The sequence below is a fragment of the Lipotes vexillifer genome, unplaced genomic scaffold, assembly GCF_000442215.2.
Source record: "Lipotes vexillifer unplaced genomic scaffold, Lipotes_vexillifer_v1.1 scaffold147, whole genome shotgun sequence".
NCBI classification, from domain to species: domain Eukaryota; kingdom Metazoa; phylum Chordata; class Mammalia; order Artiodactyla; family Lipotidae; genus Lipotes; species Lipotes vexillifer.
Window position 1 is genome coordinate 662,082 of NW_006778796.1, and position 14,242 is coordinate 676,323.

Below are 14,242 nucleotides of genomic sequence, written 5' to 3' on the forward strand. Positions count from 1 at the left end.
GCTTCCTCTTACTTTTTAAAATATTTATTACTGTTATTTATTTATTTTTGGCCATGTTGAGTCTTTGTTGCTGCCCACAGGCTTTCTCTATTTAATATCCATTATAACAATTGTATGTACTATTATATAATATATTAGTACTTTACAATGTTATTAGTAAAATTAATATATATTAATTTTATATACATTGTGCAAATTATAAAATATGTTAAATATGTATATATATTTAGATCAGAGATGCATTATTCTGCCCCCCCTCCCTTATTTTGGTCTCTGCTTGAGTATCTAGTCAAAGAGGGTAGGATGGGGAAATGACATGACTGATCAGGACCTGTGGATTCCCGCCTTGACAGATTATAAGCACAACTTTAACACCTACGATGACAACTTCATCACAGACCTCAACACACCCTATGATTACGAGTCTTTGATGCACTACGAGCCTCTCTCATTTAACAAGAATGCTAGTGTCCCCACCATCACAGCCAAGATCCCTGAGTTTAACTCCATCATTGGGCAGCGCCTGGATTTCAGTGCTATGGATTTGGAGAGGCTGAACCGAATGTACAACTGCAGTGAGTACCTCTGGGTCTGAGGACTGGGTAAACCCCCTGACCTTACGGGACTCCTGTACATTTTCCTTTGTGTTAATTTGTTAATTTTGTTAATTTGTCCATTTCGTTAAGGACATTAGTTTCCCTATCCTTAGAAAAAATTGTAACACCTACCCCACAAGATGGTCATGAAAATCAATTATGTGTTTGTGTTCTGTAAAGTGAAAATATTGGGCCAATGTAAGGAGCTGGAATTGCCCAACTTCTTCAGCTTCCCTTTGAAGGGTGCATCCTTATGTAAAGCCCAAGATAGTTATAGGCTTGAAAGTATTTTGTATCTTAAATTCTTTGTCCAGGTTAGTGGTTCCTGGAGTCCTCTAATGCTCAGAGATGGGATGTTTTCTAAAACGGCCCCACTGGTCTTCAGAGACACATTCTTTAATCCTGTTCAATATGTATGTAGAGAAGATCTACTAAGAACAAAGCCCAGCATAATAGGTACCTCATTCTTGATCTAAAGGAGTCGATGGTTGGCATTTACAGAAAAGCATGATGGTAAGCCTTTTTATAGCTTGACTCTGTGAAGTGTGTAGGGCTGCATCTCTGTTGGCAGGTTCTGTTATCTAATGCATGACGGTAGGACTTACAATTGAGAAAAATCAAGACAATTACAATGACATCTTAGTAGCCTAAGCCATTAGGTATTTGACAATGAGAGACCTTAAATTTTTAACCAGGTGACAAAAATATCATTTGCAGCCACAACTCACACCCTTTTGGACCACTGTGATTTTGAGAAGGCAAACATTTGTGGGATGATTCAGAGTACCAGAGATAATGCTGCCTGGGTCCATGAGGACAGCACTCAGCCTGGACAAGCAGATCACACCTTGGAGGGACGATGCACAGGTCAGTGAAGGCAGCAAGAAGGTACATTAAGGAGGTTCTCCGGGTTCAAGGGGAAATGGCAGCCGGCATGTTTGGCCTCAGCTGGAATGCTAGTTATCAAACCTGGAACTCTGAATGAGGACAAAAACCATTTCTCATATCTTTATTATTATTATTATTATGATTTTTGCGGTATGCAGGCCTCTCACTGCCGTGGCCTCTCCCGCTGCGGAGCACAGGCTCCGGACGCGCAGGCTCAGCGGCCATGGCTCACAGGCCCAGCTGCTCCGCGGCATGTGGGATCTTCCTGGACTGGGGCACGAACCCGTGTCCCCTGAATCGGCAGGCAGACTCTCAACTACTGCGACATATCTTTATTATTAACGCAATAAAAAGCGTCCAGGTTCTGGGCATGCAAAAGAAAGTCCATTTAAGCAATGACAAAACTGATACAGACATAATGGTTGATATGACTTTGTACTTGTTGGTTATCTAGTTTATATAGAGTGTGTGTAACACAGGAAACTGTACTCAATATTTTGTAATAACCTATAAGGGAAAAGGGTCTGAAAAGGAATATCTATATCTATCTATCTATCAATCATCTATCTATCTATCTATCTGAATCTCTGTGCTGTATACCTAAAACTAACAATGACACTGTAAATCAACTATACTTCAATAAAAATTGTTTTTAATTTAAAAAAATATATGACTTTGTGGGACTTCCCTGGTGGTGCAGTGGTTAGGAATCAGCCTGCCAATGCAGGGGACACGGGTTCGATCCCTGGTCTGGAGAAATCCCACATGCCGCGGAGCAACTAAGCCCGTGTGCCACAACTACTGAGCCTTTGCTCTAGAGCCCACGAGCCACAACTACTGAGCCCGCGTGCATAGAGCCCATGCTCCGCAACAAGAGGGGCCACTGCAATGAGAAGCCTGCACACTGTAACAAAGAATAGCCCCCGCTCGCCACAACTAGAGAAAGCCTGCAGGCAGCACCAAAGACCCAGTGCAGCCAAATATATATATATATATGACTTTGTAAATTAGGGCAATGTCTCTAACAGCAGTGTCCTCCGGTGGAACTACAGTGTGCACCACATGTGTAATGTAAAATTTTCTAACAGTCACATAAAAAAGAAAGAAGGGAAATTCTCTTTAGTAATATACTTAACCCAATATATCCAAAATCTTTTAGTAGGAAAGGAAAGGACCACAGCCCAGAGAGGTAACTAGAAAAGCTTTGTCAGGTTAACTTGACCAGCCATTATGATTCTTCCACAGGAGGCACATAATGGGACGGGGTTTCCTCTGCTAGAGAGCACTGCCTTATTCAGGTAGATGCACAGACTCAAAGAGCTCGAAGGATAGAAGCCACTTCCCACTTGAATCCCAGAGAGATGAATGAATACCCAGTTACTGGCAGCTCTAGGGCAAGAATTCAGGTCTCCTGACTCCTCAGCTTGAGTTATTGGACTTGCACTTCATACTTCTGACCTCAACTGGTGGAATTCCTGAGCAAGGATAACCAGGAGAACTTCTTAGCCCTGTGAGCTCTTGTTTACCTTAACCCAAGCCCTCAGCAATTCACGACACAAAAGTCTAAGGCTAGTAAGGTAAAGTATTGAGAAGAACATACCGGCAAATATAATTTACCCTGATGATATATTAAAGACATATGGTATTTTTCAGCTTTGTGGAAAGCTTACTTAAACATCCTTGCTCATGCCCCATATGTGAGGCAGGATGAGGCAAGGACTCATACTGTCAAAGTACCTGGAACTGTAGATACTCACTTCATTTTTACTTGATGAAATGTTTTGAGTGGAGCATTTGGTAAGAGGTTGAGTATTGGAGTAAGTTTAGATGACTTTTTTTTTTTTTAAAGAATGGTAACATTTTAATTTATTTATTTTTATATTTATTTATGGCTGTGTTGGGTCTTCGTTTCTGCACGAGGGCTTTCTCTAGTTGTGGCAAGCGGGGGCCACTCTTCATCGCGGTGCGCGGGCCTCTCACTATCGCGGCCTCTCTTGTTGCGGAGCACAAGCTCCAGACGCGCGCAGGCTCAGTAGTTGTGGCTCATGGGCCTAGTTGCTCCATGGCATGTGGGATCTTCCCGGACCAGGGCTCGAACCCGTGTGCCCTGCATTGGCAGGCGGGTTCTCAACCACTGCGCCACCAGGGAAGCCCTAGATGACTTCTTTATATGCAAGAATGGTTCATTGCCCTTGCCTTTGAAAAAGTGTGCTGTTTTTCCAAGTGATGTATTTGTTTAGCCACCTGCTTGTTTTGGGGGAGAGAATTTTGAGATACATGAGTTGGGCAAACCCAGCCTCTGGCATAAATGTAGACCCTTTATCCCCTCTTTCTTAGTGTTCTTCTAAGGCTTTCTTTACATTCAGGAGAAATCCTCAGTTGGTCCCTAATATGCCTTGAATGCCCCTTCTTAGAACACAGTAAAGTGATTCTTTACCACTGATAGTACACCCAGTCATGTGGCTACAAAAGGATGAAACTGAACCCTTCTCATTGTGAATATTTAAAATTCAATTCCTAAAACTCTGAATCCCACAGTTTCTTATATAGTTAGGAGGCCAGCTCCTTTCCTTGGAATGAATCTCTAAACAACAAAGTTAATGAAGAAAACGGAATTCATCTCACAGACACTAGATTCCATCAACTTTGCTTAAAGCCTGTATTTCCTTAAGTCAGAGGTGTACATTTCACAACCTTGGGAACAAAGGCAATCAAAAGAGGCAGTGGAGAGCTGTGACTTTGACCAGCAATTCTGTCCGTGGAGACAGACAGAATATTTACTGACAAGCCACCTTTTTATTTTCCCCAGAAGAGTTCTAGCCTTTGTTGCCTGGATGATGGCTGTTGCTCACTGTTTCGCTTTGCCTGGGCTGAGGGCACCCTGGGGTATTTGTGGCCAGAGGTGGGACTTTAGGGTCCTCTCTCCATAGGTGCCGGCTACACCATGTACTTCAATACCAGCTTGGGGATAGCAGAGGAGGCAGCCCTGTTGGAGTCTCGGATTCTTTACCCAAAGAGGAAGCAGCAATGCCTGCAGTTTTTCTACAAAATGACAGGAAGCCCTTCAGACAGACTCATCGTCTGGGTCAGGAGGGATGACAGTACGGGCAACGTTCGCAAGCTAGTCAAGGTGAAGACCTTTCAAGGTACTTGAAGGCATCCTGCGAGGACTGATTGGGGTTCATATTTGGGACTGTGCTTTCTCTCCTCCTTCCCCTCCCTCTCCCTTCTCACCCCCCTCCCCCTCTGTCTCCTCTTCCTTCCTTTCCTCCACCTCCCTTCTGCCTCTTTGAAATGCATAATGCCTGGCATGTTTTAACCACTCAATGGATGTTTTAACCATTCAGAAATTGCGGGTTCAGGTGAGGTTGAAATATACTATTGAAAGAGGCCAATCAGGGAAAGAAAAAAGAAGACCAATCAGAATATAAAAATCTAGTTTTCACTAGAGCTTTGGAGAAAGCCAGAATAGAGAAAATTGGTGATTCAAAGGTGCAGATTGGAAGGTAAAAGGGAAGCTGCATGTGTTTCAGCAAACTGAATGATACCATTATTTAATACACTGAGGTAACTTGAAACCTACTTGTGAAGTTGGTGGCAAGCAAGTGACTTGTATACATTAACTTCACTAAAATCACTTATATATTCCTTAGTGATACTTTATGTATTTCTATAAGAAGATCATGAAAACCTTAAAATGCTAAGGTAGTTAGTTGGTTGTGAGAGTAATCTGACTGAAAATCAAGATCCAGGGTTATAAAAGCTAAGTCGTTACATTCTTTTATTATGGTGGTGGTTCATTCATAAATAGAAAATCAGAGACGTGTTTTTCTAGTTTTCCATTCAACAAAGAATATCTCAATTAAAATGAGTTAAAGGAAGCACTCTGTGTACTTCTAGAAGAAGCTGCTGCTCTTGAAGCATGGAGGCTTCCTTAGTAAAGGCTACTCAGAAGAACGGGGGCCCAAATTGTCTCTACCCAGGTCACTCTGTGGGTAGAAAATACTGCAAATAATGGTTTGAGGGGTTCACGTTTCGGCTGAAATTTACAGAGCATCTTTATCAAATAGAGGGATGACAGCTAGGTGCCCTTTAAGAGTTGAGAATTTGCTGTGTTACCAAGGACTGTAAATATGGACATATGAAATTGCCATTGTTTGACTTTTGACTTATCAAAGGTCTATTTTATACGGTTCAGCCCAATACTTGTGCATTCAGTGTTAACAATAAGGGGGTGGGGTGCATTTATACCAACAAACCCAGGGGAAAGCCTAGAACCTGCAGAATGGAATAATAATGGAAAACAAATTCATGATTAAGACTTTTTGTTTGTTTGTTTGTTTGTTTGTTTTTTGTTTTTGCGCGGTACGTGGGCCTCTCACTGTTGTGGCCTCTCCCGTTGCGGAGCACAGGCTCCGGACGCGCAGGCTCAGCGGCCATGGCTCACGGGCCCAGCCGCTCCGCGGCATGTGGGATCTTCCCGGACCGGGGCACGAACCCGTGTCCCCTGCATCGGCAGGCGGACTCTCAACCACTGCGCCACCAGGGAAGCCCATGATTAAGACTTTTATGATAAATCAGAGTGTGTCTTTTTTTTTTTTTTTTTTTCTTTTTTAGCTATTTTCCCATACTAGATATGTGACTTTGGAAAAGTTCCTTAGCAAGTTTATAGCAGTTCTCTCCTGTGTTTGTTGTGAAGATTACATGAGATCGTTCATTTAAAGCACCTGCCACAGTACGAGGTTCCAAGTAAGTGCTCCAAAAATGTTGGTCACAGTTGTCACCAATTTTATTCTCTGTCCTCAGGAGATTTTGACCAAAATTGGAAAATTGCCCATGTTACACTAAGAGAGGAAAAGAAGTTTCGCTACATTTTCCAGGGCACAAAGGGTGACCCCCAGAACTTGAGTGGGGGAATTTACCTGGATGACATCACTTTGACAGAAACCCCATGCCCGGCAGGGGTTTGGACGGTCCGGAAATTCTCTCAAGTCCTGAAGAACACGGTTAAAGGGGACAAGCTTCAGAGCCCTCGATTCTACAATTCAGAGGGCTACGGTTTGGGGTTGACCTTGTACCCTCATGGCAGAACGGACTCCAGGAGCTCTGAATACTTGGGACTTGCCTTTCATGTGTGTAGTGGAGAGAATGATGCTGTCCTGGAGTGGCCAGTGGAGAACAGACAGGTGATAATGACAATACTTGACCAGGAACCCGATGTCAGGAAGAGAATGTCCTCCAGCATGGTGTTCACTACCTCCAAGTCCCAGACGTCTACAGGTAGGTGGTTAGAAGACCTGCCCTTCCACCTGGAAGGGCCAACAGACACAGTTCTCATCTGTATAGGAGAGATTAACTTTCCCCTCACATTTCCTCCTTGGGGACATCTACAGCAATGTCATGTTGGAGCCTTAAGTTAAAATGTCCTTGTTTCTTTTTTCTTTCATTGAAGTGTAGTTGATTTACAATGTTGTGTTAGTTTCTGGTGTACAGCAAAGTGATTCAGATATACATATATATTCTTTTTCATATTCTTTTCCATTATGGTTTATTACAGGCTATTGAATACAGTTCCTTGTGCCATTCAGTAGGACTTTGTTGTTTATCCATTTTATATACAGTAGTTTGTATCTGCTGATCCCAAACTCCTAATTTATCCCTCCCACCCCCTTTCTGCTTTGGTAACCAGAAGTTTGTTTTCTATGTAAGTGAAAATTTTCAGGGTCATCTTATCTCTCTCTCTTTCCTGAATTCATCCATCAAGCATCTAAGTAAGGGCTTGCAAGGTGCCAAGCTCTGTGCCAGTTCCTTAGAGTACAAGCAAACCAGCCAGTCCCTGCCTCACTGAGCTCAGTCCGAGAAGACAGATCCAGGTAATCATTTATCAAATACTCAGAATTTGTGAGGCTCTGTGCAAAACTAATGCATTGAGTCCTAAAATATTACTCATTGTCAGTAGGTCCATGAAACAAACTTGCATGAATAAAGGAATGGGCAAACTATTTTTTCTTTTTCAAAAGAAGAGACTTAAGCCTTAAAAGGAAGAAGATATACCTCTCTCTTCCCCTTCATTGAGAAGTCACTCAGTAGTAGGCAATGACCCTTCACAGGGGTGGTTCTCTGCTCCACCCCCCTCCCAATTCTCAGGGGTTTTTTGTGTTTTTTTTGGGGGGGGGTTATTATTCAAACAGAAAATCACAAAAATTATAATCATCCTCATCAGTTCACTCGGTCCCATGTAATTAATTTTTTTTCATCTTGATCTTTTGTTGGCACTTTTATGAATTCATCAGTTTTCCATTAGAGTTCTGAAAATGCTTATTCATTCAGTTCAGCAGTATAGTCCGTTACCAGAAACCTGTACTTGTCAGTCTTTTCCATGAATTCTTTGAAGATGAAACCCTTTTATAGGAACATTTTTGCAAAAGCATCAGAGTACACCCAGAACTGTCTGTAAATGACAAAAGACTTATAAATGACCACGGTTAAAGATTTGATGAAAGTTCATAATAATGCAATTGACAAGGAAATTTACTTATTTCTGAGATATACATTTTAAAGTAATAACTAGAATTATGACTTATAACATTATACCAGAACATATATAAGATTTTTAGAAATTTCATGTAATGTCTGAAGCATTTATATTAACATATTTCCATACAAATAACCCAAAGAAAGTTCAGTATTAGTTGTTTTTTTGTTTGTTTGTATTGCAGGTTCTTATCAGTCATCAATTTTATACACATCAGTGTATACATGTCAATCCCAATCGCCCAATTCAGCACACCACCATCCCCACCCCACCGCGGTTTTCCCCCGCTTGGTGTCTATACATCTGTTCTCTATGTTTGTTCTTACATCTGTGTCTCAACTTCTGCCCTGCAAACCGGTTCATCTGTACCATTTTTCTAGGTTCCACATACATACGTTAATATACGATATTTGTTTTTCTCTTTCTGACTTACTTAACTATGTATGACAGTCTCCAGATCCATCCACGTCTCAACAAATGACCCAATTTCGTTCCTGTTTATGGCTGAGTAATATTCCATTGTATATATGTACCACATCTTCTTTATCCATTTGTCTGTCGATGGGCATTTAGGTTGCTTCCATGACCTGGTTATTGTAAACAGTGCTGCAATGAACCTTAGGGTGCATGTGTCTTTTTGAATTACACTTTTCTCTGGGTATATGCCCAGTAGTGGGATTGCTGGATCATATGGTAATTCAATTTTTCATTTTTTAAGGAACCTACATACTATCCTCCATAGTGGCTGTATCAGTTTACACCCACCAACAGTGCAAGAGGGTTCCCTTTTCTCCACACCCTCTCCAGCATAATTCTCCTGGAAAGAGTAAATAACCTGACTTTTTTCCAACACATTTTTTCTGATTAACAAAGCTCTTATGGGTAAACAACAAGGTCCTACTGTACTGCACAGAGAACTATATTCAATATCCTATGATAAACCATAATGGAAAAGAATAGTAAAAAAAATGTATATATACATGTAACTGAATCACTTTGCTGTACAGCAGAAATTAACACATTGTAAATCAACCATACGTCAATTTAAAAAAGCTCTCTATACTCATTAAAGACAGATGGAAAGTGAAAAGTAAAGCGATAATGTGATTTTCTGTAACCTGTAATTTTGCAGCAATAAATGGCTCCGTCATCTGGGACAAGCCGTCTGTCATGGGGTCCTATGACAAGAGCTGTGCCTGTTTTAGAAGCATCGACTGGGGCTGGGGTGCTGTCATCTCCCACCAAATGCTGAAAAGGAGGAGTTTCCTTAAAAATGACGACCTTATAATGTTTGTGGACTTTGAAGGTATTTTGCTGGTTTTCCTGAATAAATAATCCCATGTTCTGGGTGTTCTATTGGCTTTACATGGATTTTTTAAAACATCTCATGGAAGGTGGGGATCTTTTGGGGGGACTAGGTTAAAAACAAAAACAAAAACACATGTGCTCTAAGAGAACCACATTGTACTCTTTTATTCAAGGACTCCCATCTCCATTTTAACTGTCCTGGGGAGAAACTAAAATTTTAGTGTCACCTTTTTGTATAACTTATCAAATGTGACAGTTGGCTGACTTCAATTTAGTTTCAATCAGTCTATCCATACTCACTTTATGCTTCTCTTCTCAAGTTAAATAAATAAAATCCTGATTGGACTACTTTAGACATAAACATAGCAAAAAAAGAATGAAATCTTGCCATGTGCAACAGCATGGATGGACCTGAGGGGCATTATGCTTCGTGAAGTAAGTCAGATAGATAAAGGCAAATGCTGTATGTTTTTTACTTACATGTGGAATCTGAAAAACAAAGCAAGTGAACAAATATAACAAAACAGACTCACAGATACAGAGAACAAACTAGTGATTACCAGAGGGGAAAGGGGTAGGGGTAGGGACAAAATAGGGGCAGGGGATTAAGAGGTACAAACTACTATGTATGAAATAACTTATAAAGATGTAACTTTGTATACATCTTTGGGAATATAGTCAATATTTTATAATAACTTTGTATGAAGTGTAATCTATAAAAATGTCAAATTACTACTTATACACCTTAAAACTAATATAATATTTTAAGTCAACTATACGTCAATAAAAAATAATCAATCTATAAAAGAGTTGGCATTATGAAAATCCGCTGGATTCAAAGCCACTTTTCTACATCACTAAAGGTGATGACCAAGAGGGGTGGAGGCAGCCCAGGGAGTTTTCTCCAGGAGTGGAAGTGAATTGTTGTCAGATTTAATCATATATCTTCCTCACCACCCTTTGTCTCTTTCCTCAAGATATCACCCACCTTAACCAGACTGAAGTTCACATTAAAGACAGCAAGCTGATCCCCCAAAGCCTCGTTCTCCAAGGCCAGGAGCAGCTGGCTTCAGGAGAAGGTTCAGGAAAGGCCTCCTTAGAGAAAGACCTACTGGGCAGCCTGGACCAGGGGCATCGCAGCCGACAGAAGCGGTCGGTGGACAACACGGGCCCCATGGAGGACCACAACTGGCCACAGTACTTGAGAGACCCATGTGACCCGAACCCTTGTCAAAACGAAGGCATCTGTGTGAACGTGAAGGGGATGGCGAGCTGCAGGTAGGCTCTGTGGCCTGGGGCGGCAGGTGTGGGTCGGCAGAGGGGAGCCCTATGTCTGCTTACCCTGCTAAAAGGCATGGTTCTCAGGTCAGGGCATCCACGCCATCAGATGGTCAACCGTGTCGGTCCTTGACTCCACAAAGCCGTGCCTGGAATCAGAGGGCAGAGCAGGGGTCCTGCCAGAGCAGAAGAGTCCCAAATCTCCTGTCTCTTCACGTGTATCCCTTTGCGACCTCTGGGACATTGTCAACAGCATCTTGAATGTTGTTGGAATTTTGAACTCCACTGCAGGGCTCAAAAATGACCCAGAGCTTTGTTTGTTTGTTTGTTTGTTTTTTAATATTTATTCATTTATATATTTATTTGGTTGTACCGGGTCTTAGTTGTGGGAGGTGGGCTCCTTAGTTGAAACTTGCAGACTCCTTAGTTATGGCATGCGAACTCCTAGTGGCATGCATGTGGTATCTAGTGGCATGCATGTGGGCCCAAACCTGGGCCCCCTGCAATGGGAGCGCGGAGTCTTATCCACTGCACCACCAGGGAAGTCCCGACCCAGAGCTTTTAGCATCAAGGCTCCACCACAGGGACTCAGGACCAAGCTTAAACCTTCCCTGACTGCAAATGTTATTATTGTTATTAATTATTATTTCTATTGTCCATTAGTTCAATTGTACTATTATCATATTTATGTTTTCAATAATAAGAAGAAGAATATCTGATATTTGGGGACTGCTTGCTATGTGTCACGTGCTCCCCCGAGCAGTATGCATTCATGATCTAAATTATTCCTCACAGCCACCCTGTGACATAAAGGCCCTTCTCATCCCCGTTTAGGGCATAAGAAATTTGAAGCTTAGAGAAGTAAGTAATTTGTCTGAAATTACCCAGATGGTAAATGCTGGAGCTTAGACTTGCAATCCAGGTCTGTCTGTCTGCACAGTTTGCTATATTTAATAGTTCCTTTTATAATGTTTGTTATTTGCGTAAAATATTTCATGAAAGGATGTATGTGATGACAGAAGCATCAGTTTCATTTGATAGAATAGTAGCAGATGTGGGATCCGGTCTGGTTGGCTCAAAACACCTACATTTCTTCTCAGCTCTTTTTGATCTCCACTATGTTCTTTCTTTTTTAAATTTTTATTTTGAAATAATTTTAGATTTACAGATACATTTCAAAAATGCAGCAGAGTTCCCCATACCCTAAAGTCAACATCTTACATAACTATCATACATTAGCAAAGGCAAGAAATGAGCATTAACAAAGGTAAATACTATTAAAAATAGTATTAACTAAACGACACACCTTATCCAGATTTCCCCAGTTTTTCCACCAATACACTTTTTCTGTTCCAGGATCCAATTCAGGACCCCGTGTTCCATTTAGTTTTCATGTCTCCTTAGCTCCTTCAATCCTGAGCGGGTCCTTGGTCTTGTCTTTCATTATCTTGATACTTTTGAAGAGCATTGATCAGTTATTTTACAAATTGTTCCTCAATTTGAGTTTATCTGATGTCTTCTCATGATTATATTGAGGTTGTACATTTTGGGTAAGAACCAAGACGTGATATGACCTTCTCAGTGTGTCATGTGAGGGGTACCGGATGTCAATATGTGTTATTACCAGTGATGTTAACCTTGTCATCTGGCCAAGAGGGTGTCTGCCAGCCCTGTCTCCTGAGAAGTTACCATTCCTCACTCTTTAATTAACATATGTCTTGGGAGAGACACTCGGAGACCATGCAGACATCATGCCTTTCCTCAAACCCTCACCCACTAATTTCAGCATCCGTTGGTGGAGTTAGCTGAACCATCACTACTGTGTGTCAGGAAACACATTCTTTAAGTGTCCCAAACCTTTCTCCTGAGCTTTGCATATGGTAGCCAAGAGGACAGGGTCTGGAGACAGACCTTCAGAGATTAGACTTCAAGAGTGAGACACTTACTAACTGCGTGGCCTTGAGCAAATTATCTAACTTTTCTGAAAGATAAGGATGATGAGAATGGCCTGGTAATAACCACCACCTCAAAGGGTTGTTCCAGGATTAAATAAATTGACTTGCGTAAAGCACTTTGAACCGAGGCCAGGTGTGTGTAACTGCTGAGTGTCCCCTGCCATTGTTGCTGTGTTGGTCTTGTTGTCAGGAAGCCCTTGGGGCTCAGGTGGTTCCCACACGCCCCTGTGTCCTGTCTCCCCAGGTGCGTCTCTGGCCACGCCTTCTTCTACACTGGGGAGCGATGTCAGGCCATGCAGGTGCACGGCAGCCTCTTGGGCTTGATGATCGGAGGCGCAGCCAGCATGGTTTTCTTGACCTTCACCATCATCTCCATCCTTCGCCAAAGGCCAGGCAGTGATGCCCGCTGACATCAACTAGACTGCAGAAGCACCTCCTGCCCTTGGGCCCTCCCTTTCCTTCCCGTGCTCATTGCAATTTGGGGCAGCTTCTATCAGCCTTGCTTTGCCTCCAGCCTCTTGTGTGACCCTTATGGTTTTCCTGTCCCCGCCCTCACATGGTTCTGTTACCCTGCTCTGTGCTCCAAATGTATCTAGTGTGTCTTGTGATGACGCTCTTATCCCTTAGTTGTAAATCCCTTGTTTAATAGACTGTCTTTCCCATATACTGTAAGCTCTATGCGGGCAGACCCACCTTTACTGTGTTAGCCCAGTGCCTGGGAGTCTGCCTGGCCCGGCATGCGTGGTCACTCAGTAAAAACGAATAAATGAGCCAGTGATTGAATGAATAACTAAGATACAGAAACTGTCTCCTTTCTACTGCAAGTAAGATGTATACAATGAAATGCATATGTTTTTTGTACTAGAATCAAACACTAAAATACCTGTTTTCCATCAGACACAATAAGTTTATTATTCTTTTAGGGTCTTGTGTGTTAAAGAATTTCAAATAAAGATTCCTCCTAGCAGCAGCATTTGCTTTCCTCCTCTGATTCTAAGGGAAAGTCTTTAATAAATTCAATAACTATTTCGTCAGTACCTTCAAGGGGTCCAGAATTGCATGTGAATTTGTGTGTGTGTGTGTGTATGGAAAGCTCTTTCTCAGATCTTTTTAAATTTTAAAGTACATTTTAAGGGACTTCCCTGGTGGTCCAGTGGTAAAGAATCAGCCTTCCAATGCAGGGGATGCAGGTGCGATCCCTGTTCGGGGAACTAAGATCCCACATGCCGCGGGGCAACTAAGCCTGGCTGCAACTGCTGAGCCCACACGCCACAGCTACAGAGCCCACGCACTCTGGAGCCCGTGCACCACAACTAGAGAGAAGCCTGCACACTGCAATGAAGATTCTGCGTGCCTCAACTAAGACCCAACAGAGCCAAATATATAAATAAATAAATAAATAAATAAATAAAATATTTTAAAAATAAAGTATATTTATATACTGTTCGTGTATAAAATTATTAACAAATTGAAAGTATCAGGTAGAAGAGAATTTAAAGGAAATATTTGTAGTCACACCTTCTTTCCGTGGTTCCTAGGAGACAAAACTACCCGAGGCAAGAAAGTTCCAAGAGGGATCAAGTAAGGAGGAAAGCTGAGGTTTCCATCCCTAATCAGCACAAGCCTCGCAGAGAGCTGGCTCTAGAAGTTTACTAAAAGAAAATATTTCAAGGAGCCTGAAT

The 14,242-nt window shown here is 41.9% G+C and overlaps 1 protein-coding gene across 1 annotated transcript in view; it reads left to right on the forward strand.

The window, feature by feature from the left end:
* Positions 1 to 12,970, forward strand: part of MEP1A (meprin A subunit alpha) — a 29,214-nt gene extending 16,244 nt beyond the window's left edge. Inside the window, exons 8-14 of the mRNA XM_007451940.1 lie at positions 354 to 575; positions 1,314 to 1,463; positions 4,415 to 4,630; positions 6,291 to 6,764; positions 9,152 to 9,325; positions 10,305 to 10,605; positions 12,805 to 12,970. Of these exons, the coding sequence (XP_007452002.1) occupies positions 354 to 575; positions 1,314 to 1,463; positions 4,415 to 4,630; positions 6,291 to 6,764; positions 9,152 to 9,325; positions 10,305 to 10,605; positions 12,805 to 12,970 (1,703 nt within the window). The remainder of the gene's footprint in view (positions 1 to 353; positions 576 to 1,313; positions 1,464 to 4,414; positions 4,631 to 6,290; positions 6,765 to 9,151; positions 9,326 to 10,304; positions 10,606 to 12,804) is intronic.
* Positions 12,971 to 14,242: the final 1,272 nt, after the last annotated feature.